The sequence below is a fragment of the Pongo abelii genome, chromosome 9, assembly GCF_028885655.2.
Source record: "Pongo abelii isolate AG06213 chromosome 9, NHGRI_mPonAbe1-v2.0_pri, whole genome shotgun sequence".
Lineage (NCBI taxonomy): Eukaryota > Metazoa > Chordata > Mammalia > Primates > Hominidae > Pongo > Pongo abelii.
Window position 1 is genome coordinate 71,396,887 of NC_071994.2, and position 24,423 is coordinate 71,421,309.

At 38.2% G+C, this 24,423-nt stretch overlaps 1 protein-coding gene across 1 annotated transcript; it reads left to right on the top strand.

Moving 5' to 3' along the window:
• The first annotated feature begins 4,676 nt into the window (after positions 1–4,676).
• LOC100450877 (olfactory receptor 52L1) lies at positions 4,677–5,766 on the top strand. Its single transcript, XM_002822106.3, has one exon. The coding sequence runs from the start codon at positions 4,731–4,733 to the stop codon at positions 5,718–5,720; it is 990 nt and encodes a 329-aa protein (XP_002822152.2). The 5' UTR covers positions 4,677–4,730; the 3' UTR covers positions 5,721–5,766.
• Positions 5,767–24,423: the final 18,657 nt, after the last annotated feature.

Here is a 24,423-nt window from a genome sequence, read left to right on the forward strand (position 1 = left end):
GTTGGGGGAAGACTATGGCCAGCTGAATTCTGCCCTTCTCAGAGCCCTTGTGACAGGGGTTATATCTTGGCTTGTGTAGTGTGGCTCTCCCAATACCTCTGGTCTGACACTTCTTAGTAGTCTTAAGCTTATTTCCCTCTGAGTTAGAATAGTTGTTCTCTCCCTGCCTGACTCCTCAAACAAACTTGCTCCTCTTGGCTTCTACCATTTAGATGCTAGTGGACATGGAGGCTCTTCTGTGAAATGTGACCTGTCCCTCTCTCTTTAATCTCCTTGTTAACAGTGGCCTGGACTCTATGAGAGTGGGGGGAAGGGAGAGAAAAGAAGATAGATGGAAAATGATTAGGGGAGGGCTGAGAGCTAACCTGTGAGCCTGTGGACACCTACCAATGTCTTTAAGCCTTCATGGTCAGCCTGACGCATTCACAGGGCCATTTGGCATGGTCCTAGGTGGCATCCTCACCATATGTATTGTGCATGTAGATACAGCTGATTTGCTACCTTTACCCAAGTCTTGCTGGAGATAGTATTTATGTTTCATATCTTTGGAAAATATAGCTGCACGGACCTCAAGGGATGCATTTGATGTCCTCTTTGATATTCAGAGACTGCTGTGCAGCCATTCTGAATAGAAAATCCTCTTCATCATTGTTACCCACAAGCTAGGGCAGAAGTTCATCATGGAGATTGAACTGAAGACTTAGGGAGTTCCTGGGGCTGAGTAGGGAGGGCTGTAGTGGAACCTTCTTGAGTTTTCCAGAAAACTCTTCATGAAAATTCCCAGACCTTCCAGAGTCTGAGAATTTTCTCCCTTTCCTGGTTCTCTCCGTGTTGCAGAGTCTCCCTCCAGGCTGACCTGAGACTTTAAAGGGCACATCATCAAAGATAGCCCAGAGACCAGAAGGACAGTGCCCTGTGTCAGGCTTACTTTATTATCCATGTTGTGAGTGGAGCTCTGCCTCTTAATGTTTGATTTCTGTATCTTCCTCTTTTATTAAGTCATTATCATGGACCCACTCTTTCTGTGCCCTCCCTCCCCTACTGTTTCTGTAAGTTCTTGCCTCTTCTTTTTTCCCCATTATCATAGAGTTCAGGCTACTGTTAAGAGATTGAGGAGAGAGGGACAGATTATATCCCATAGATGGAGCCTCTCTTCCTGCTAGAAGCAGTGCAGAGTGATTACTAGGGACCAAAGGAACCCTCTTATTTCTTAACACATCCAGGATTTCACCGTCTTCTCTTATGGCAGAGATTCAGCAGATCTCTTTCTGCCATGAAGCACCCAGAGCATCACTTAAGGGAGGAATATCGAGGCTCAATCAGTGACACCCTCAAAACACATGCCACTGTTTGCTACATGATTCCTATGCTTAAATTTAGCCTCTGCCTTATCACCTTCCTGTGATTCTCAGTCTTTTAAGACACTAGTACACTCATTTATTTTTTAATCTAATCATAAGAGTGTTTACTTATTCAGCCAACATTACTGATTACTGACTAGATTCCAGGTGCTCTTGGAGCTCACCCTGGGGCTGCTGAAATAAGTAATGCAGAATCCCTGCTCTTTAAAGACTGACATGATGCCTGGCTTAGATTGTGAGGTCTTAATGTAGGGACAAAGTGGTAAAGGCATTACAAGAGGAAAGAAAAGGAGACATGTCATACTACCTTACAGAATTTGAGCACAACTTCACAAAAGAAAGGTTGCTTGGATTGAATTAGATGAATAAGTACCAACTGAACAACCGCTACTCTTTGGTAATTGTCCTATGCTTTGTGGTTGAAGAACTAAATACAGTTTTGCCTTTAGGTTCCTGGGAATAAAGTCCTTTCTGCTTTTCCTCTAAGAATCATAGTGGGACCTCCTGTTTACTTTAATAACAATTAATTACAATTTATTTAAAAAATTCAAGAGCTTTAAGAGTACAAGTGGTTTTGGTTACATGGATGAATTGTATAGTGATGAAGTCTGGGCTTTTAATGTACCCATTACCTGAATAGTGTACATTGTGCCCAATAGGGGATTTTTTTATGCCTTATCGACCTCCCACCCTCCCCTACTCTGAGTCAGAAATGAAAATAAGTTAAAAAATTAACATTTACTAAGCACTTGTAGACTTTTACCCTAGGCTTATGAGCCAAGCAACACAAAGTTACTTTATTTACTTCTCTGCTTTATTTACTTACTTTTTACTTTATTTACTTACTTTATTTATGTACTTCTCTGCTTATTTATTTACTTATTTATTTATTTACTTATTTCAGCAGCCCCAGGGCAAGCTCCCTTTGTAGTTTAGTTTTAGCCTCACTGCTCTGCTCACACTGCTACTATTCAAGTCTGAGTGCCTTCCGCAAATGCAAAGCTGTTCTCTGACTCCTTAGCTAAAAAATGAGAAATGGGCTGAAGCGTGCAACAGAAGGAGGCAGGCAAAAAAGACAATGGACTTTCTCTCTATGTGGAATGTTAAGCACTGAGAGGTGAATTTTTGTAAGATTATGAGATTCCCCTGGATGTCTCAATAAAAATGTCATTGTTATTTCAAGTTGATTCTAGAAGAAAAACAGAGAAGCCTGGGAGATATATGCCCACGTGGCATTTCAGACTTTATAGCTATAATATTCAGAGTTTTGGGGCAATATGACTGTCATCATTAATTTCTACAAAGAGAGCTCTGAGTTATCTATGGATGCATTATCCACAAGAACTAAGTCATTCTTGACTTTTTAATCTTTACACACACATGTGCACCACCACCCCAACAGAGAAAAATACAGTGATTTCAGACTACGCCTGTCCTTTAAGACAAACATACCTACATATACATATCCAGTTTCAAGTTTTTTCTTTTAGTATTTCAAGGGTGAATCCCATGGACAAAGTTGATACTTCATGTTAACATGGGGTTGTCAAAGACACTGAATTGTTTGTTATAACATCATGATGAGAGGTAAACATATCAAAAGTTTGAAAAAAAGAAGCAGAGTCATGGAGACAAAGAAGAAAAGAAAGAAGCCTCTGATCTAATTCTCAGTCATCTTCTATTGCTAATATTAAAATAATTATAACTATAATTTGTAGACTAATCTAGATATCAAGACTTTACATACATTACTTAATTAATATTTACAATAAACCTGTAAGATTGATGTTAGTTATAAAATAAGGAAATCAAGACTGAGAGAGTTTTAGTATCCTGCCAAGGTTTTATTCCTAGAATATGAAATGGACAAAATTTAAACTAAGTCTGTCTTCCTCCATTTCTTTTATTTATCTCACTACATTGTGAAATGTTCACCATGCTATGTTATAATTATAAAGTATAATAAGATATGTTTCTTTAAAAAAACAAACCATTAAGACACTGATAGAATTTCTAGAGATAAGTCAGAAAGTTATGGATGAATAAAGGAAGATTATAAAGTGCTCTAAACATAATCAGTATTCGTCTGACATAGGCAATGAGTCCTTTTGAGGGGCGACAGTGGACTTTGAATTTTGAAGGACCAATTCAGATAAAGGAATTTGGAGACAGACTACATAAAAGGCATAGGTAAGCTTGGTGTATACATGTAACTCCAAGAATGCAGGGATGGTTAGTAAAACATATGTAGAAATATATCAACTGTAAGACAAAAGTAATGCACAAAAGATAAATTTTGATAACCTTTTATACCAGTCTCAAAGTATGATTTTATTCCATGCAATAAATTCACCAAAGGATTTTAATATTAGGAGTGATATGATGAGATCTGCATTTTAGAAAAAAACCCCATGACTTCAGGGTTGCCAGTGAATTGGGAAGGTGTTTATGGCAAAGGCAGAAAGATATTATGAAATAGTCCAGGTGAGAGAAGTTGGGTGTGAACTAAGGCAGTGATATTGGAGGTTGAGAAGAAGGAGTGGATATAAGAGGGGTTAAAATAAAGTCAACATGAATTGGTGAATGAATAAAAGGGGATGAGGATTCTGAGTAAAGACAGGTTCCAAGTTTTTAGATTGGGTTGTGTAGGTAGCTAGGGATGTAATTAAAAATTATTGCCAAAACGTAAGTAGAACAAATTTGGGAAAAATAGGTGAATTAATCCAATGTTGAATATGTTGAGGATGTGGTGTATAGATATTCATAAAGCAAATGGAAAAATGGACTTATATTTCAGAAGGATATTTGGGTAAAGAAGCATGAATTTGGAAGAAATAAAAGTATACAAACAGTTAAAACCATGGGAATAAATGAAGTCAATTAAGAGATAATGTACAGAATAGGGAATAGAGGAGAGGATGGATCCCTGGAATCAATGACATAATGAGATAGAGAAAATGGTGGAACTGAGGCTACAGGGGGAAGAACTCTAGAGTGCCATGTCATGGAAACTGAGGAAGACTAATTTCAAAAACAACAGATTGATTTACAGTGGTCAGTAATACCAAGAGGCTAATAAAAATAACTCTTTGAAGTTGACAGTTCCAAAATATAAGCAACTGAATAGTAGAGTTTAAGCATCTCTCCAAAAGCAGCTTATGTTTACTCTTATCGCTAAACAAAACTAAGCTTGTATTAATTCAGACATGTGGATGTCTCACTTGTAAAAGAATTATCTCCACCAAAGGAGATTTTCTTCCCTGTAGCTAACTTTATTCGCTTCGTTTGCAGTTGAAGTCACTTTATTCTTCTCATGATGATGGTTGTCCCATTTGGACTATGTGATAATGTAGCAGGAATGCAGAAATCATGACTTTGGTTTCTTTTTTCTCTTTCCTCTCCAAGCCATTGATAATGCTCCTTAGCAATTCAAGCTGGAGGCTATCCCAGCCTTCTTTTTTCCTGGTAGGGATTCCGGGTTTAGAGGAAAGCCAGCGCTGGATCGCACTGCCCCTGGGCATCCTTTACCTCCTTGCTCTAGTGGGCAATGTTACAATTCTCTTCATCATCTGGATGGACCCATCCTTGCACCAACCTATGTACCTCTTCCTGTCCATGCTAGCTGCCATCGACCTGGTTCTGGCCTCCTCCACTGCACCCAAAGCCCTTGCAGTGCTCCTGGTTCATGCCCACGAGATTGGGTACACCGTCTGCCTGATCCAGATGTTCTTCATCCATGCATTCTCCTCCATGGAGTCAGGGGTACTTGTGGCCATGGCTCTGGATCGCTATGTAGCCATTTGTCACCCCTTGCACCATTCCACGATCCTGCATCCAGGGGTCATAGGGCGCATCAGAATGGTGGTGCTGGTGAGGGGATTATTACTTCTCATCCCCTTCCTCATTCTGTTGCAAAAACTTATCTTCTGCCAAGCCACCATCATAGGCCATGCCTATCGTGAACATATGGCTGTTGTGAAACTTGCCTGCTCCGAAACCACAGTCAATCAAGCTTATGGGCTGACTGTGGCCTTGCTTGTGATTGGGCTTGATGTTCTGGCCATTGGTGTTTCCTATGCCCACATCCTCCAGGCAGTGCTGAAGGTACCAGGGAGTGAGGCCCGACTTAAGGCGTTTAGCACATGTGGCTCTCATGTTTGTGTCATCCTGGTCTTCTATGTCCCTGGAATTTTCTCCTTCCTTACTCACCGCTTTGGTCACCATGTACCCCATCATGTCCATGTTCTTCTGGCCACACTGTATCTCCTTATGCCACCTGCGCTCAATCCTCTTGTCTATGGCGTGAAGACTCAGCAGATCCGCCAGCGAGTGCTCAGATTGTTTACACAAAAGGATTGATCTGAACATATTCTCATTGTTTCCTTCGGAGGCTTCTTCTGAGGACACAGCCAGAAGCCTATGACTGGTGTAGATTACATGAACATAGACCATTTTGCAGTGAGTATTCCTTCTAGTCTTACTAGTGCCATGCTAAAGAACACCCACAGATACTTGGCTTATTGGGGTGTACCTGGATATCTGAATTTGTGAAAATTTTTGCCATTTTGTCTTTTCCTGTTGATTTCAACATTTCTTTACTCCTTGTGTCAGTAGGACTTGGGGATAGGAGAAATAGATGATAGCTCTGAATGTGTCATCTTTCTCGCCTTTGCCCAATGGTAGGCCATGCAACACCGGCTGGAATTGTAAAGTCCCACCCTTTGGTTCGTTTTAGGCTTAGAGTTTCTTCAAAACCTCTAAGTTAGTGCTGGGATCCCCAGATCATTGGCTCCTGTTTACCAATAGGATCTCTTCAAAGCAGCTGAGAAGGTCTCAGTGTAAGAAAACAGCATTTATTGCAATATGGGTATTACTTATTTATTTAAAACAAACATAAGTGGAGAAGTTATGCTAATAGGTTCTAGGAATAATAAAATATAATTTCTATTTTCAAGGAAGAAATCTATATGTGTCTAGTAAATTTATTTTAAAAGATATCTCTTTGTATTTTTAACTTATTTATATTCATGCTTTGGATAAATAAGGAATAAGACCAAGTACTGCATATATGTTTGTTTTATAAATATTCATTAAAAAACCCAAAAGTAACCATATAATTATTAGCATCTAATAACTATAAAATGTGCTAGATTCCAGTGTTGGTAAACATAGCTATAATAAATAAAGCAATAAGTATAGTAGCAGTTATGGACACTTAAAATGGGTTTCTCTTTTGGAAATAGGGCATGTGGAGTGGTGTCAATTAGATCTTCCATTTCTGTTAATAGGAACTGGGTGAAAACTTAAAAGATGACTGCTACAATTGATATATTGCAACCTGTTTGTTGATGTTGCCCTGAGATCTGGCCTAATTATTTTTGTTCTTAGAAGGTAACACATTTTGTTTAGTCATTGAAGAAGTCAAGTCATTGCTACTTTGATGTAAGATGCTCAGGAGATAAGATTTATTTTGGGATTTCATATTGGTAGGAGGGGTAGAGTTAATAGTTGGTTTTTCTAGTTTCTCTTTTCTTAGTAAATTTTACTCATAATAACTAGTACTCTGTCTGAGAGGCTTAGTATCAGGCCTTTAACTTGGCCGTTGCAAATAGATGAATTAGGGAGGACTGGTATGAGCTGTTTTTATTGCAGGAGGAATTACACATTCTAATCAGCTTGATTCCCAGTCTAGGGCTTAAACTCTGGTAAATTGTCCTAGAGAAAATCAGGCTATGATGTATTACATCTATTGTAACAAACTCTCTTACCCCTAGAGAGTCTAAGCTTCATTTTGGTAGGCTATAATGGGAAGTCATTTGCTTATCTTTCTGTTTAGACCACTTGCTGGTGCTTGCAAAGTGGATATGATAAAAGGATCTCAGGCAGCTTTCTTGGATCACAAGACAGAAATGTGAACTGAAGATAGAAGAGTAACAATACAGAAGAGCTGTGTTCCTGACACTGTCTGGGCCACCAACCATGACTTGAACCTGAAACGGAAATAAACCTCTATCTGGGTTAAATCACCATATTTTTGGTAATCTTTGTTGTAACAGACCAACCTACAGCCTAAAAAATATACGTTTTTCATCTCAGATCTTCCAAGTGGGATATGTATTCTTTTGCCTGAAGTATATCTTTTAGAATTCCCTCTTGTAAAGGTTTGCAGTTTTTGTTTGTTTAAAAATGTCTTTAATGCAGGATTCTCTGGTAAGTCATAATTAGAAAATACAAGTGGAACCAGAGGACAGAGGAGAGACTCTTAATTACCTTCTCTTAATTCTAAATCTTTGCACCTCTTCCTACTATCTTATTCCACCTGGACATGAGGCAATTTAATTTGAAAATTCGACTCCAAGCACAATTATCCAGCCATCTGAAAGACATCACAAAATCTCATAAATGGAACCTTAGCGGAACATAAAATGCAAAACAGTGAGTGGCTGTTTTCCAGGTTTCTCTCTAAAAAGCAGGTCACAGGCTCTTATTCAGGTTAGGCTATGGTATTTAAATACAAAAAAAGAGTGTTTGCTACTATCCTTACGTATCCATGAGGCAGGTAGTGAAACAGATTAGAACATGTTTTGTACCTTTGAAACACAATAACTCCATCCATTGCATCCATTGCTCCCAATAATCTCTGCCCAATTGTATTAGTGACCCTTCTTCCCATATGGAAAAGCAAGCAAAGGAGAGGAGAAACCGGAGAGAAGAGACAAGTATTCACTCCCATATGTCTCCTTTGCGGTGAGAGAAAGAAGAGCCTTCCTCTGTGGAAGTATAAAGTGTAGGGAATGAGTTTTGTTCTAATAGGCAATATGAAGGAGCCTTCTCATCCTTTCGGTGAGGGAACTTTGGGCTTATTGCTAATGTCACATGGGGGTTTAGAAAGCCATGGGGAGCAGGGGCAGATTTTTTTTTTTTTTTAGTGTGTGTGCAGGGTCATAGTCTCTTACCAATACAGAATTAAATTGGAAAACAATAACAATAAGGTAGCATGAAAAGAGTTAAATAACTGGAAACTAAACTAAATACATCTCAATAACCCATGGATCAACTAAGAAATCACAGAGGAAGTCAGAAAATATTTCAAATTGATTGAAAAGTACATATAGCAAAAGTGAGATGCAGCCAAAGAGAAAACAGAGAAAATTTTTTACTTTAAATGCCTATATTAGAAAACAGTAAAGTTGTAAAATCAATTATCTAAGTTGACAACTTAAGAATTTAGAAAAGGAACAATAAATTAAGTCCAAGGTAAACAAGAGTAAGGTATTCATAGTGACGAGAGCAGAATAGAGAAGAGCCAATATGGCTGACTAGACAGCCAGGAAGAGCTTCTCCCACCAAGAGACAAAACCATCAAGAATACTGACAACACTTTGGGCAGATCTTTGGAAGGGAGGAATTGAGAGCAGACTGAGGGAGGACACAGATGCTGGGCTGAAAGAAGAGGAAGCTGGAAATCCTGTATGGGGTTGCTGAGCACCAGGTCTCATTTCTGGCCTTGAGTGGTTCCTGGGGAAGGAATGAATTAAATAGGCACTGTGTGGCCCACTCTCCATGTACCTCCGGAATCCTAGCTGCAGGGGACCCCACAACCCCCATGAACATTTGAGCTATCAGGGAGAACTGTTTGGAGACATGGAAGGAACGGGACTCCAGTCCATGTGGAGCCCAGAGGGTTTGGCATGGGACTGGCTGCAGTGGAGCACAGTCAGAGACACCCATCCCCCAAGGCTTGCCATGCTCCTCTAGGTGGCTTTGACCTTGTTGACTGTTGGACCTGTACAGAACAGGGATATCTTGCCTGTGGGACCAGGCAAGTCTGATCTGAGTGCTGCCCTGTCTGCCAGCCTCTTTCCGGGTCCCAGCATGGCTGCAGGTGCTTGCATCACAGCCTCAGTTGCCAAACCAGGGAGCTTCCCAGTGGCAACTGCCATAGCTCCTTCACTAGCAGACTCCACCTAATTGTCAGAGAGCTTTGGCAGAAGCCCCCCCACCCTTGCTGGCATGCACTCACCCGCACCCTGCCCCCACTGCTTTGCTGGAGTCATGCAGACATTGACACCCCACCATCACCAATGCACACACACGTACACAAACCTCAGTGTCACCACCCTACCACTGCCAATGCACACGTATGCATGGACCCTGCCATGCGAATAAACTACCACTGTCATTGCACTGCCACTGCCACCATGCCACCACTTTGTCACTGCCAGCACATGTGCTGCCCTGACACTGCCTTAACACACGTGCAAGTGAGGAATCTCCTGCCACTTCCCTGATGAAGCACTTTTGGCAGCACCCTCCAGTGGACTGTTGTTGCCAGGGGACTGAGAACACCTTGGCTCCTCCAGTGCAGTAGGTGCTTAGCTTAGAGGGGCCAGAGAACAAAGCCATGGACCTTGTCCCAGCCCCTCAGGGTTAGAGCACACAACCCAGGAGTGCTGAGTTGAACTATGGCCCCCTGAAAATATCCATAAATGAAGCTAGTTGACTGAATCCAACTTACACCACAGTGAAACCCTTAGGGGCACCAAAGAATATAAAAGCAAAAAGCCTCATCCTAAGGACAAATTCAAACATTAAAGGAACACCAGCCAACACAGATGAGGAAAAACCAGCGTAAGAACTCTGTCAACTCAAAAAGACAGGGTATCTTCTTACCTCCTAATGACCACCTAGTTCCCAGCAATGGTTCTTAACCAGGCTGAGATGGCTGAAATCTCAGACATAGAATTCAGAATCTGGATGGCAACAAAGATCATAGAGATTCAGGAGGAAGTTGAAACCCAATCCAAGGAATCTAAGGAATCCAGTAAAATGATAGAAGAGCTGAAAGACAAATAGCCATTTTAAGAAATAGCCAAACTGATTTGATAGAGCTGAAAAACTCACTACAGGAATTTTGTAATACAATTAGAAATACTAACAGCAGAATAGACAAACTAAAGAAATAATCTCAGAGCTTGAAGATTACTCTTTGATCAATTCATTCAGAAAAAAATAAGAAAAAAATAATAAAAAAGAATAAACACAACTTTTATCAAATATGCAATTATGTTAAGAGATCAAACCTTTGACTGATTGACATCCCTGGAAGAGAGGGAGAGGGAGCAAGCAACTTGGAAAACACATTTGAAGATATTCTCCATGAAATTTTCCCAACCTCAGTAGAGAGGTTGACATTCAAATTCAGTAAATGCAGAGAACCCCAGTGAGATACTCTACAAGATGACCATCCTCAAGACACATAGTCATCAGATTCTCCAAGGTTGTCATGAAATAAAACGTATTAAAGACAGCTAGAAAGAAGGGGCAGGCCACCTACAAAAGGAAGCCCGTCAGATTAACAGTGGATCTTTCAGCAAAAACCTCACAAACTAAAAGAGATTGGGGACCCACTATCACTATCCTTAAAGAAAAGAAATTCCAGTCAAGAACTTCATATCCAGCCAAACTAAGCTTCATAAGCGAAGAAGAAATAAAATCCTTTTTAGACAAGCAAATGATAAGGAAATTTGTTACCAGTAGACCTGCCTTATGAGAGGTCTTTACGGAAGTGCTAAGCATGGAAATGAAAGACTGTTGCTGACCACCACTAAAACACACTTATTAAGTACATAAACTATTGACACTCTAAAGCAAGTACACAATCAACTCTACATAACAACCAACTAAAAACACGACAGGATCAAATCTACATATATTAATATTAACCTTGAGAATAAATGGGGCAAAAACCCCACTTAAAATGTTCAATTTGATAAGTTGGATAAAGAAGCAAGACCCAACTATATGCTGTCTTCAAGAGCCTTGTCTCACATGCAATGACATCCATAGGCTCAAAGCAAAGGAATGGAGAAAAACCTATCAAGCAAATGGAAAACAAAAAACAGCAAGTGTTGCTATTTTTATTTTACACAGAACTGACTTTAAACCAACAGTGATTAATGAGGACAAAGATGGGCATTACATAATGATAAAGAGTTCAATTCATTGAGAAGACTCAACTGTCCTAAATATATATGCACCCAACACTGAACATTAATAAAAGAAGTTCTTAGAGTCCTACAAAGAGATTTAGATAACCACAGAATAATAATGGGAGACTTCAATACCCCACTGCTAGTATCATACAGATGATTGATACTATCATCTGTATGATACTTTGCAGAAAACTAGCAAAGATCATCAGGACCTAAACTCAACACTTGAATAAATGGACCTAAGAGACATCTACAGAACACTCCACCCAACAACCACAGAGTATACATTCTGCTACTCTGCACAGGGTACATAATCTAAAATCAATAACATGCTCAGCTATAAACCAATTCTCAATAAATTAAACAAAATTGAAATTATACCAACTACATTCTCAGATAACAGCACAACAAAAATAGAAATCAATACCAAGAAGACCTCTCAAAACCATACAATTACATGGAAATTAAACAATCTGTTCCTGCATGATTTGGGGTAAATAATGCAATTAAGGCAGAAATCAATAAATTATTTGAAATAATGAGAACAGAGATACAACATATGAGAATCTCTGGGACACAGCTAAAGCAATGTCAAGAGGAAGGCATATAGTGCTAAATGCTCACATCAAAAGTTTAACAACCTAACTTCCCACCTAGAGGAACTAGAAAAACAAGAAGAAAACAAACTCAAAGCTAGCAGAAGAAAACAAATAACCAAAACCAGAGGTGAAGTGAATGAATTTGAGATGCAAAAAACTATACAAAAGATCAATGAAACCAAAATGTTGTTCTTTGAAAGAAAAATCATTAGCTAGGCTAATAATAAAAAAAGAGAATATCCAAATAAACACAATCAGAAATGACAAAGAGGACCTTACTACTGACTCCACAAAAATACGGAAAGTCTTCAGAGACTATTATGAACATCTCTACAGACACAAATGATAAAACCTAGAAAAAATGGATAAATTCCTGGAACATACGAGCTTCCAAGATTAAATGAGGAAGAAATTGAAACCCTGCACAGACCAGTATTGAGTTCCAAATTTGACTCAGTCATAAGATAAACCTAACAACTAGAAAAAGCCCTGGATCATATGGATTCACAGATGAATTCTTCAAGATGTGTAAAGAAGAGCTGGTACCAATCCCACTGAAACTATTCCAAATAATTGAGAAGGAGGGACTTCCCAACTTATTCTATGAGGCCAGCATCATTTTGATACCAAAATCTGGCAGAGACACAGTGAAAAAAGAAAACTTCAGGCCAATATCCCTAATGAACATAGATGCAAAAATCCTAAAAAAAAAAAACTAGCAAACTAAATCCAGCAGCACATCAAAAAGCTAATCCATCATGATCAAATAGGGTTTATTTCTGTGATGCAAAGTTGGTTCAACATATGCAAATCAATAAATGGGGTTCATCTCACAAACAGAACTAAAAACAAAACCATGTAATCATCTCAATAGACACAGAAAAGTCTTTTGATAACATTCAACATCACTTCATGTTAAAAACCCACAACAAACTAGACATCAAAGGAACATCCTTCACAATAATAAAAGCCATCTATGACAAACCCACAGCCAACATCATACTGAATGAGCAAAAGCTGGAAGCACTCCCCTTGACAATTGGAACAAGAAAAGAATGCTCACTCTCACTACTCCTATTCAGCATACTACTGGAAGTCGTGGACAGAGCAATCAGGCAAGAAAAGGAAAGAAAAGGCATCCAAATAGGAAGAGAGGAAGTCAAACTATCTTTCTTCACAGAAGATACCATTCTACATCTAGAAAACCACATACTCTCTGCCTAAAGGCCCCTAAATCTGATTAAAAAAAAACTTCAGCAAATTTCAGGACACAAAATCAATGTACAAAAATCAGTACCATTCCTATACACACCAATACTATCCAAGCTGAGAACCACGTCAAGAATGCAATCCCATTACAGTAGCCACAAAAAATAAAAAACCTAGAAATACAGATAACCAGAGAGATAAAGTATCTCTACAACCAGAATTACAAAACACTGCTGAAAGAAATTAAAGACAACATAAACAAATGGGAAAACAGTCCATGCTCACAGATAGAAGCAATCAATATTGTTAAAACATTCCCCTTACTGCCCAAAGCAATTTAGAGATTCAATACTATTCCTATCAAGCTGCTAATGACATTTTTCACAGAATTAGGAAAAAACTATTGTAAAATTCATATGGAACCAAAAAGAGCCTGAATAGCCAAAGTGATCAAGCACAAAGAACAAAGCTGGAAACATTACATTACCCAACTTCAAACTAAACTACAGGGCTACAGTAACCAAAAAACATAGTACTGGTACAAAAACAGACACACAGACCAATGGAAAAGATTACAAAACCCAGAAATAATGCTGCACGCCTGTAACCATTTTATCTTCAACAAAGTCAACAATAACAAGCAATGGGGAAAAGATACCCTATTCGATAAATGGTGCTGGGATATCTGGCTGCCATATGCAGAAGACTGAAACTGGACACTTTCCTATCACCATAAAAAATCAACTCAAGATGATTTAAAGACTTGAGTGTAAAACTTAAAGCTATAAAACCCTATAAGAAAATCTAGGAAATATCATTCTGAATATAGGCCCTGACAAATATTTTATGATGAAGACTCCAAAAGAAATTGCAACAAAAACAAAAATACACAAGTGGGACCTTGTTAAACAAAAGAACTTTGCACAGCAAAATAAATTATCAATACAGTAAACAGATAACCTACATAATAGGAAAAGATATTTGCAAACTATGCATCTGACTAAGGTCTAATATCAGGAATCCATAAGAAACTTAAATAAATCAACAAGAAAAACCCAAACAACCTTATTAAAAAATGAGCAAATGGCATGAACAGACACTTCTCAAAAGAAGACATGCCTGTGGTCAATAAGCATATGAAAAAATACTCAACATCACTAATCATTAAAGAAGTGAAAATCAAAACCACAATGAGATACCATTTTATAGGTCAAATGGCTATTATTAAAAAGCCAAAAAGTAACAGATACTGGCAAGATACCAGAACAATAGGAACACTTATACACTGCTGGTGGGAATGTGAATTAGTTCAGCCACTGTGGAAAGCAGTTTGGAGATTTCTCAAAGAACTTAGTACAGAACTACAATTTGACACAGAAATCCCATTACTGGGTATATATCCAAAGGAATATATATAGTTCTGCGATGAAGACACATGCATTTGAATGTTCATTGGAGCACTATTCACAATAGCAATGATATGGAATCAACCTAGATGCCCATCAATGGTGGGCTGGATAAAGAAAATGTGTTACATATACACCATGGAATACTACACAGCCATAAACGTGAAATCATGTCCTTTGCAGCAACATGGATGCAGTAGGAGACCATTGTCCTTAGTAAGTGAATGCAGGAACAGAAAACCAAATACCACATATTCTGTTTTACAAGGAGGAATGAATATTGAATACAGATGAACACAAAGAAGGGAACAATAGACGCTGGGACCTACTTGGTGGTGGGTGGCAAAAGAGTGAGTGTCAAAAAACTATCTACAGGGTCCTATGCTCATTACCTGGATGACTAAATAATCTGTATACCAAACCCCTACAGCATGCAATTTATCCATGTAACAAACCTGCATATGTATACCCCATGAGCCTGAAATATAAGGTGAAAAAAAAGACAAGCAAAGAGTCAATAAAATAGAAAACAGAAACAATAGAGAAAAATTAAACAATCTCCGCATTGGATTTTTTGAAAAGATCGATAAAATTAATAAAGCCCGAGTAAGAACTATGAAGGAAAAACAATCACAAGTAATCAAAATGATGATTGAACAAGTGTTACTACTACAGATTATATTAGATATTAGAAGGATAGTAAAATAAGTGTTACAAATAACTTTTAGCCAACAAAACACCAATTTATTTATAGATTTTAGGACACAAAAGGTATGTGAATTCCAGCCACCAAACACCGTTAGGAAAGAATTGTGACTGGAAATTCTCAAAAGATAGCTTTTCCTTTCATTTTCCCTTTCCCTTCGTCTTTTCTTTTCCCTTTCTTTTCTTTTACCCCTTCCTATTTCCCCTCTGTTCTCTTCCCTTTACTTCCTATTCCTTCTCTTTCCTTACAGTTCCTTTTCTTTTCCTTTTTCTTCTAATCCGTTTTCCTTCTTCCTTCCCTCTTTTCATTCTTTCCCTCTTTTCTGTCTCCCTCCCTCCTTCCTTCTCTCCCTTTTCCTCTCCCTCTCCCAGTTCCTTTCCTCCTGCTCCTAGACACAAGCCCAAGACAACAGGTATCTCTACCATCTTCCTTTCTGGAACTGTCCCCTTTACACTCACTAAGAATGTCTTCTTTCACAAGCCCTGGCCTTAAGAGGCTGTCTGATATGAACTCTTAGTAGGCCCAGGCCCAGGCCCCAGACTTTGTATTTTATCTCCAGAATATATGATCTGGACTGTCTCTTTATACTGATGACAGTATACTGAGAAAAAAAATACATATTAGTGGAGTAAACAGGCATTAGAGGTAGAACTTTATATTTTACCGTTGGTTCCCGGTAGGAAAAAAGTCTGAGGAGTATATGAGGAGTCATTACCAAAAAGAAAAGTAGAGGACACAAAGAAATCAATCAGTTTCATATAAAATAGTGCAATTGATAGTAACTAACTCATATAGTGCTTACTATAAGCTCAGCACTGTTTTAAGTGCTATTTATATATTGACTCTTTTAATCTTCACAAGAATTCTACAAAATAGGTCACTATTACTATCGTCATGTTAAATGTGAAAACTGAGACCCAGAGAGGTAAAGTGATTTGTCCAAAGTACCATGGCTAGTAAGTGATGGTGCTAGGATTTTCACCCAGACAGTTTACAGTCCTTCTCACCATAGGTCCTTGTCCTCCACCTGCCTGTCGTTCTACACACACTGCTGGTAATTTGCATTATTGGGATGCCATTCCATGCTACATTTAATGTTCCATTTTGCCTTGGAAAGTTAGTTATCCACATTCTCATCAATATGTGAATAACCAAATCCTAGCATCTCATGTTAAGTGTCTATTCTTGAGTACCCTTCTGGTAGTAACTACTGTACCGTTTACAATATAAGCAGGAAACAGACAGCACAAGAAAAGGATTTCACTGACAAGAGTTTAATAAAGAGGCCGGGTACGGTGGCTCATGCCTGTAATCCTAGCCCTTTGAGAGGCCGAGGCAGACAGATCACGAGGTCAGGGGTTCGAGACCAGCTTGGCCAACATGGTGAAACGCTGTCTCTACTAAAAATACAAAAATTAGCCAGGCACAGTGGTGGTCGCCTGTAATCCCAGCTATTCAGGAGGCTGAGGCAGGAGAATTGCTTGAAACCGGCAGGTGGAGGTTGTAGTAAGCCGAGATCGTGCCACTGCACACCAGCCTGAGTGACACAGCAAGACTCCGTCTCGAAAAAAAAAAAAGAGTTTAATTAAGAGACTATTTGTAGGGGTCTTGGCAGGGTCAAGGGAATCAATAAGAAGCACGTAGGAGATAGCAACAGCAGGAACTCACTACCAGCCCCAGCCCTGAAGGGCATGGAGAGGCAGCAACATTCCTCAAACTTAGTAAGCACTGGAGCTTTGGAAGATATGCTTCCCAATAGGACCTCTGGCTACAAAGAAACAGCCACTAACAGAACTGTATCAAAGCAAAGGATAGGAATAATAATAAATACCCAACCTTGTCCCTCCATATTTTGATCTCCTTCAGGTGGCTACTATTATCTGAACTGGAAGCCAGGAAGTCATTTCAGAAAGTTCAGCTGAAGTAGGCCATAGAGATCAGCCTGCTCAACCACAAAATAGGTCAAAGAACACAAGAGATTTGTGGTCAGATACAAAATTAAGAACATACTGGATTAAACCCAACTGTTTGTCTTCTCTGTGGTTGGACCTAGGAGGTGAAGGAAAAAAAATCAACTGACTGGTTTCACTTTAACTTCATAATCACAAACCCCAAATCACAAACAATGACTATGGCAGGAATAATCATTCACTGAAAAAAAGTGGTTCTAAATATACTGGAGAAGTAAGGAAGAGATAGATTAGAGTATGTATGATCTTGAATTAATTCGATAAAAATATGTTGATTCTAACACATTGTAAACACTATACTAGACATCATATTAATAGGGAACAAAATTAACAGGAATTTAGTCCTCATGAAGCTTACAGTCCAGTTCATATATATTTCTCAGTAGTCCATTTTAGGAAAGTTGGTTTTATTTTATGAACAATGGGAAGCCATTGATACTATAATGTAATGCAATTACCGTAACAAAATTTTGATGAGAGCAGGGACCATAATCTCTTATCCCTGTGACTAATCTCATTCTGGACATACAGTTGGTAATTACAAATAAACATTTATTAATGTCTGAGATTACATACAGTAAATTACTGTCAAAATTCATACAGATATCAAATAGTGGAGTTGAATTTCAGTTACTATGAAAAGAAGGAAATCTTGCAGGTTTGTTAAGAAATTCTGAAAAGTTTCAATACAAGGAAATCTGTCAATATAACATCTTATGATGTTGAATGTAGAATAAGGGAATGTTTAGGAGGATGGTCTGTGTAGTCAAGTAGACAGATGCAGAATTGAATTCTCTCTCATATTTAAATCCTGTTCCCTGCCGGGCATGGTGGCTCATGCCCGTAATCCCAGCACTTTAATAGGCCGAGGCAGGTGGGTCACTTGACGTGAAACCCTGTCTCTACTAAAAATACAAAAATTAGCCGAGTGTGGTGGCAGGCGCCTGTAATCTCCCCTATTTGGGAGGCTGAGGCAGGAGAATCGCTTGAACCTGGGAGGCAGCTGTTGCAGTGAGCCGAGATTGCACCACTGCACTCCAGCCTGGCTCTCATGGGAACCTTTAACTTAGCTGCTGGGTCCCAGTATCCCAAACTACTGCTCCCAGCTGGCTTGGAGAAGGGGATGGGACAGTGTGAGGAACTGACCGTAGATCATAAAACCCTCTAGATTCGGAAGCAGTCTCAGCTCTGGTTACTGGATGCAAGCAGCTGATTCCTCAAGCAGGACCTAATCTGTTGTATCCTCTGTGAGTTTCAGGGGTAAGGGAGGGGAGCAATGCTGTGTTGGGCCAGGACACCCTGGGTCACCAGAGGACTCAACAGGAGACTTTCTCCTCATGCTTATATTGATCCCCATAAAAAAGGAGAAAAAGTCAATGGGTTCTGATACTGAATGCATGAAGATTTAGGAATCCTAGTTTCCTGCTGGAAGCCTCTTCTACAGTCTCAGCAATCTCATATTATTGCATACAAGGGATCCCATGTGTTCTGTGGCTGAGAACATATGTATGCTAACATATACAACTGATAAAAGAGACTTACTCATAATATATAAAGAAATTTTATATATCAAAACTAAAAGAAAAGTAACTAAAGAAAAGGACAAAAGTCTCAAACTGCCAGTCAAGAAAAAATTCAAATGGCGCACAATCTACAAAAATGTGTCCCATCTTTCGTCATCAGGTAAATCCAAATTAAAAGTGTGGATTTTACAACACTGACAATAGCAAGTGTGGGGGAAGATGTGGTGTAACTGGAATTCCTACACACTTGGTGAGAGTTTAAACTGGTACAGACCATCTTGGAATACAGTTTATACTCTATTCCAAAAGTGATCATTCTAAAATTCAGACATTCCACTTGGGTTTAAAACCAACATGTAAATGTGTGCTCCAAAAAATATACACAAGAATGTTCATAGAAGCATTATTTGTAGGAGCCCACTAAAATGTCCCTCAGGAGTATAATGAATAAATAAATTGTAGTATATTCATAAATTGGAATATTTTAAAGCAATAAAAGTGACCAAAATAACATTTCATAGAACAACATAGATCATTTGCAGTATAACCATTGCCTTTTTAAAAGCTCAGAACAAATTATCTCACGCTCTTCTGAAATTTGACATTATAGGAATCTGCGTTTCCTCTCCTTGCCTCTTTTCTTCTCTCCCTCTCTCCCATCCCCTACTCCTTCTCTTCTTCCCCTTTTCTCTTATTTCTCTTTACCATTTCTATATTTTCTTTTCCTTACATTTAACCTGTTATTTTTCTTTCATATGTGGACTGAATTTTCTTTTTATCATAATTATAGTTCAAATCTTTTAGACTATATATGAAAATGACTCTCTTGAAATGCTTTTTCTCTGTGGTATGCTCTTTAGACTTGCACACATGCATCACTAATACATTTGGATTTATTCTTTTCTTGACTTTAATACCATTTATTCTTCAGTCACTTTGAGCTCTGCATTATTAAAACAAAGGATATTTATGTTCTCTCTTTATTCTCTATCCTTTATCTTCTCTAAACATTTTTACCTCATGTCTTTACTCACTGCATTGTATAACAACTTTTAATGTTTATCTTTATGTCACTAATTTAAAAGCATAACTTTAAAATTTTAGTTTCTAACCACAGATTTCAATTTTGTATTATGTTTTTACTTGCCTAAACTTTCCTTTACTAATTTATCATTGTTTAATCTCATTCTGTTATCTTATCATCTCATTTTCTATTCTTGTCATCCATGCATTTCTGTCATTATTTTTTCTCCTTTTTCATAGATTATATGAAATTATATTCATTTTGTAGTTATTCTTTAAACAGTCTTTCTAATCTTGCAGTAAACATTTTCTACATCTTGGTAATCTTTTTGTTCTCTTACAGGCTATTTCTTCTCTTATTTATCAGGACATTTTATAGATCAATATAATAATTATTATTTGTTGTGTTGTTGATTTCCTTCTGTATTCATCTTCACCCAGAGCTAGATCTGTCTATTCTGGCTGTTTTTCAACAAATGTGGAGAATAAAATGTCTTTGTTTTCTACCTCGCTCATCTTGTCATACTTAGACATGAAGGACAGAATAATATATGTGTTCTCACACTGACTGTCAGTTTCTAGAAAAGTTTGTTTGGTGTTACTCCTCTCCTGAGGGAACATTCTTTTGTTCTGTATCTGCTTATTCTCTGACCCACAGATAGCGTACAGTGTACAATTCCCAGAAATTCCTTAAATCAAGGTCCATTCTACTGGTACCCCAAATATGTTAATTATTAATGAAGACTTGTGTACTAAATTTATCATCATACACCCTTATTTATTCATCCTTCTTTTTCAATTTCTACTTCCTATACTATTGATTATATTTGCAATTTCCCTCAGTAGGTTGCAGGTGGGCATGTATGTTTGTGTGAGTGTGGGAGTTTAAGAGAGATGCACAAAATATCAGGATGTGTGTTGAGTATTTTTTGCTACACACAGAGAAAACTGATTAGGTAGAGAAAGACAAGTGTCCGAATATTTCTTATATATGTTCCCATCTTTATGGAGTCTTCTCTAGTGATATACATTGCATCGCTCTTTCCTTAAATTATTATATTGATTTTTTTTCTGTGCCTTTGAGCTGGTTGGCATAAATATTTTAGTTCTCATCAAAGGCTGTGCAGTGATTCCAGAATCCAGGTTTCATGCACTGTTCAACATTTACATGTAGACATAAACAACATTGAAGGCATATGATCAAGTAGAGTCTCAGTATGGACTATAAGACCTCACCTACTGTTTGCCCTTATAACTTTGCTTACTTGTAGAATCTCAATTTTCTTATGCCTTTAGTTTCATTCTCTATAATTTCAGAAATGTATTTAATCCAGTGTTTCTATGTGTTTCGAGTGTTGGGGAGTGCACATTTCTTTTTATGTTCAAACTGCTACCCTAACTGGAATATTACAAACACCTCTATGCAAATAAACTAGAAAATCTAGAAGAAATGGATAAATTCCTCAACACATACACCCTCCCAAGACTAAATCAGGAAGAAGTTGAATCTCTGAATAGACCAATAACAGGAGCTGAAATTGTGGCAATAATCAATAGCCTACCAACCAAAAAAAGTCCAGGACCAGATGGGTTCACAGCCGAATTCTACCAGAGGTACAAGGAGGAGCTGGTACCATTCCTTCTGAAACTATTCCAATCAATAGAAAAAGAGGGAATCCTCCCTAACTCATTTTATGAGGCCAGCATCATCCTGATACCAAAGCCTGGCAGAGACACAACAAAAAAAGAGAATTTTAGACCAATATCCTTGATGAACATTGATGCAAAAATCCTCAATAAGATACTGGCAAACAGAATCCAGCAGCACATCAAAAAGCTTATCCACCATGATCAAGTGGGCTTCATCCCTGGGATGCAAGGCTGGTTCAATATACGCAAATCAATAAATGTAATCCAGCATATAAACAGAACCAAAGACAAAAACCACATGATTATCTCAATAGATGCAGAAAAGGCCTTTGACAAAATTCAACAACCCTTCATGCTAAAAACTCTCAATAAATTAGGAATTGATGGGACGTATCTCAAAATAATAAGAGCTATTTATGACAAACCCACAGCCAATATCGTACTGAATGGGCAAAAACTGGAAGCATTCCCTTTGAAAACTGGCACAAGACAGGGATGCCCTCTCTCGCCACTTCTATTCAACATAGTGTTGGAAGTTCTGGCCAGGGCAATTAGGCAGGAGAAGGAAATCAAGGGTATTCAATTAGGAAAAGAGGAAGTCAAATTGTCCTTGTTTGCAGATGACATGATAGTATATCTAGAAAACCCCATTGTCTCAGCCCAAAATCTCCTTAAGCTGATAAGCAACTTCAGCAAAGTCTCAGGATACAAAATCAATGTGCAAAAATCACAAGCATTCTTATACATCAATAACAGACAAACAGAGAGCCAAATCATGAGTGAACTCCCATTCACAATTGCTTCAAAGAGAATAAAATACCTAGGAATCCAACTTACAAGGGATGTGAAAGACCTCTTCAAGGAGAACTACAAACCACTGCTCAAGGAAATAAAAGAGGATACAAACAAATGGAAGAACATTCCATGCTCATGGGTAGGAAGAATCAATATCATGAAAATGGCCATACTGCCCAAGGTAATTTACAGATTCAATGCCATCCCCATCAAGCTACCAATGACTTTCTTCACAGAATTGGAAAAAACTACTTTAAAGTTCATATGGAACCAAAAAAGAGCCCGCATCACCAAGTCAATCCTAAGCCAAAAGAACAAAGCTGGAGGCACCACACTACCTGACTTCAAACTATACTACAAGGCTACAGTAACCAAAACAGCATGGTACTGGTACCAAAACAGAGATATAGATCAATGGAACAGAACAGAGCCGTCAGAAATAATGCCACATATCTACAAGTATCTGATCTTTGACAAACCTGACAAAAACAAGAAATGGGGAAAGGATTCCCTATTTAATAAATGGTGTTGGGAAAACTGGCTAGCCATATGTAGAAAGCTGAAACTGGATCCCTTCCTTACACCTTATACAAAAATCAATTCAAGATGGATTAAAGACTTAAATGTTAGACCTAAAACCATAAAAACCCTAGAAGAAAACCTAGGCATTACCATTCAGGACATAGGCATGGGCAAGGACTTCATGTCTAAAACACCAAAAGCAATGGCAACAAAAGCCAAAATTGACAAATGGGATCTAATTAAACTAAAGAGCTTCTGCACAGCAAAGGAAACTACCATCAGAGTGAACAGGCAACCTACAAAATGGGAGAACATTTTCGCAACCTACTCATCTGACAAAGGGCTAATATCCAGAATCTACAATGAACTCCAACAAATTTACAAGAAAAAAACAAACAACCCCATCAAAAAGTGGGCGAAGGACATGAACAGACACTTCTCAAAAGAAGACATTTATGCAGCCAAAAAACACATGAAAAAATGCTCACCATCACTGGCCATCAGAGAAATGCAAATCAAAACCACAATGAGATACCATCTCACACCAGTTAGAATGGCAATCATTAAAAAGTCAGGAAACAACAGGTGCTGGAGAGGATGTGGAGAAATAGGAACACTTTTACACTGTTGGTGGGACTGTAAACTAGTTCAACCCTTGTGGAAGTCAGTGTGGCGATTCCTCAGGGATCTAGAACTAGAAATTCCATTCGACCCAGCCATCCCATTACTGGGTATATACCCAAAGGACTATAAATCATGCTGCTATAAAGACACATGCACACGTATGTTTATTGCGGCATTATTCACAATAGCAAAGACTTGGAACCAACCCAAATGTCCAACAGTGATAGACTGGATTAAGAAAATGTGGCACATATACACCATGGAATACTATGCAGCCATAAAAAAGGATGAGTTCATGTCCTTTGTAGGGACATGGATGAAATTGGAAATTATCATTCTCAGTAAACTATCTCAAGAACAAAAAACCAAACACCGCATATTCTCACTCATAGGTGGGAATTGAACAATGAGACCACATGGACACAGGAAGGGGAACATCACACTTCGGGGACTGTTGTGGGTTGGGGGGAGGGGGGAGGGATAGCATTGGGAGATATACCTAATGCTAGATGACGAGTTAGTGGGTGCAGCGCACCAGCATGGCACATGTATACATATGTAACTAACCTGCACATTGCGCACATGTACCATAAAACCTAATGTATAATAGTAATAAAAATAAATAAATAAATAAATAAAAAGTTTAATAGCTAGACCTTCTTTCCATCCAATAGCTGTACCAAATTTAATCATGTGTTTTATTACTCTTGAGTATTTGTTCCAAATTTTTCTATCAAATATAATTCCTCAATGAATATCTTAATCCACTCTGTATGCATTTCTGATTTTTCTTCTTTACAGATAGATAGAAATGGTATTGAAGTTTATGGGCTCAAAAGGCATGCACAATTTTGATTGTGTTGATAAATGTTAGAAAAAATCATTTCAATAAAATTTGTGGTGATGTTCATTTCCAGGCAAAGCGACTGAACCATCCCCCCACGAATACTATTATATACCTTCTTTCCCAAGCTTCACTAGTGCAAATACTATCTCACTTGTATTTTAAATTGAATTAAAATTAACTTCACTAGTAGTAA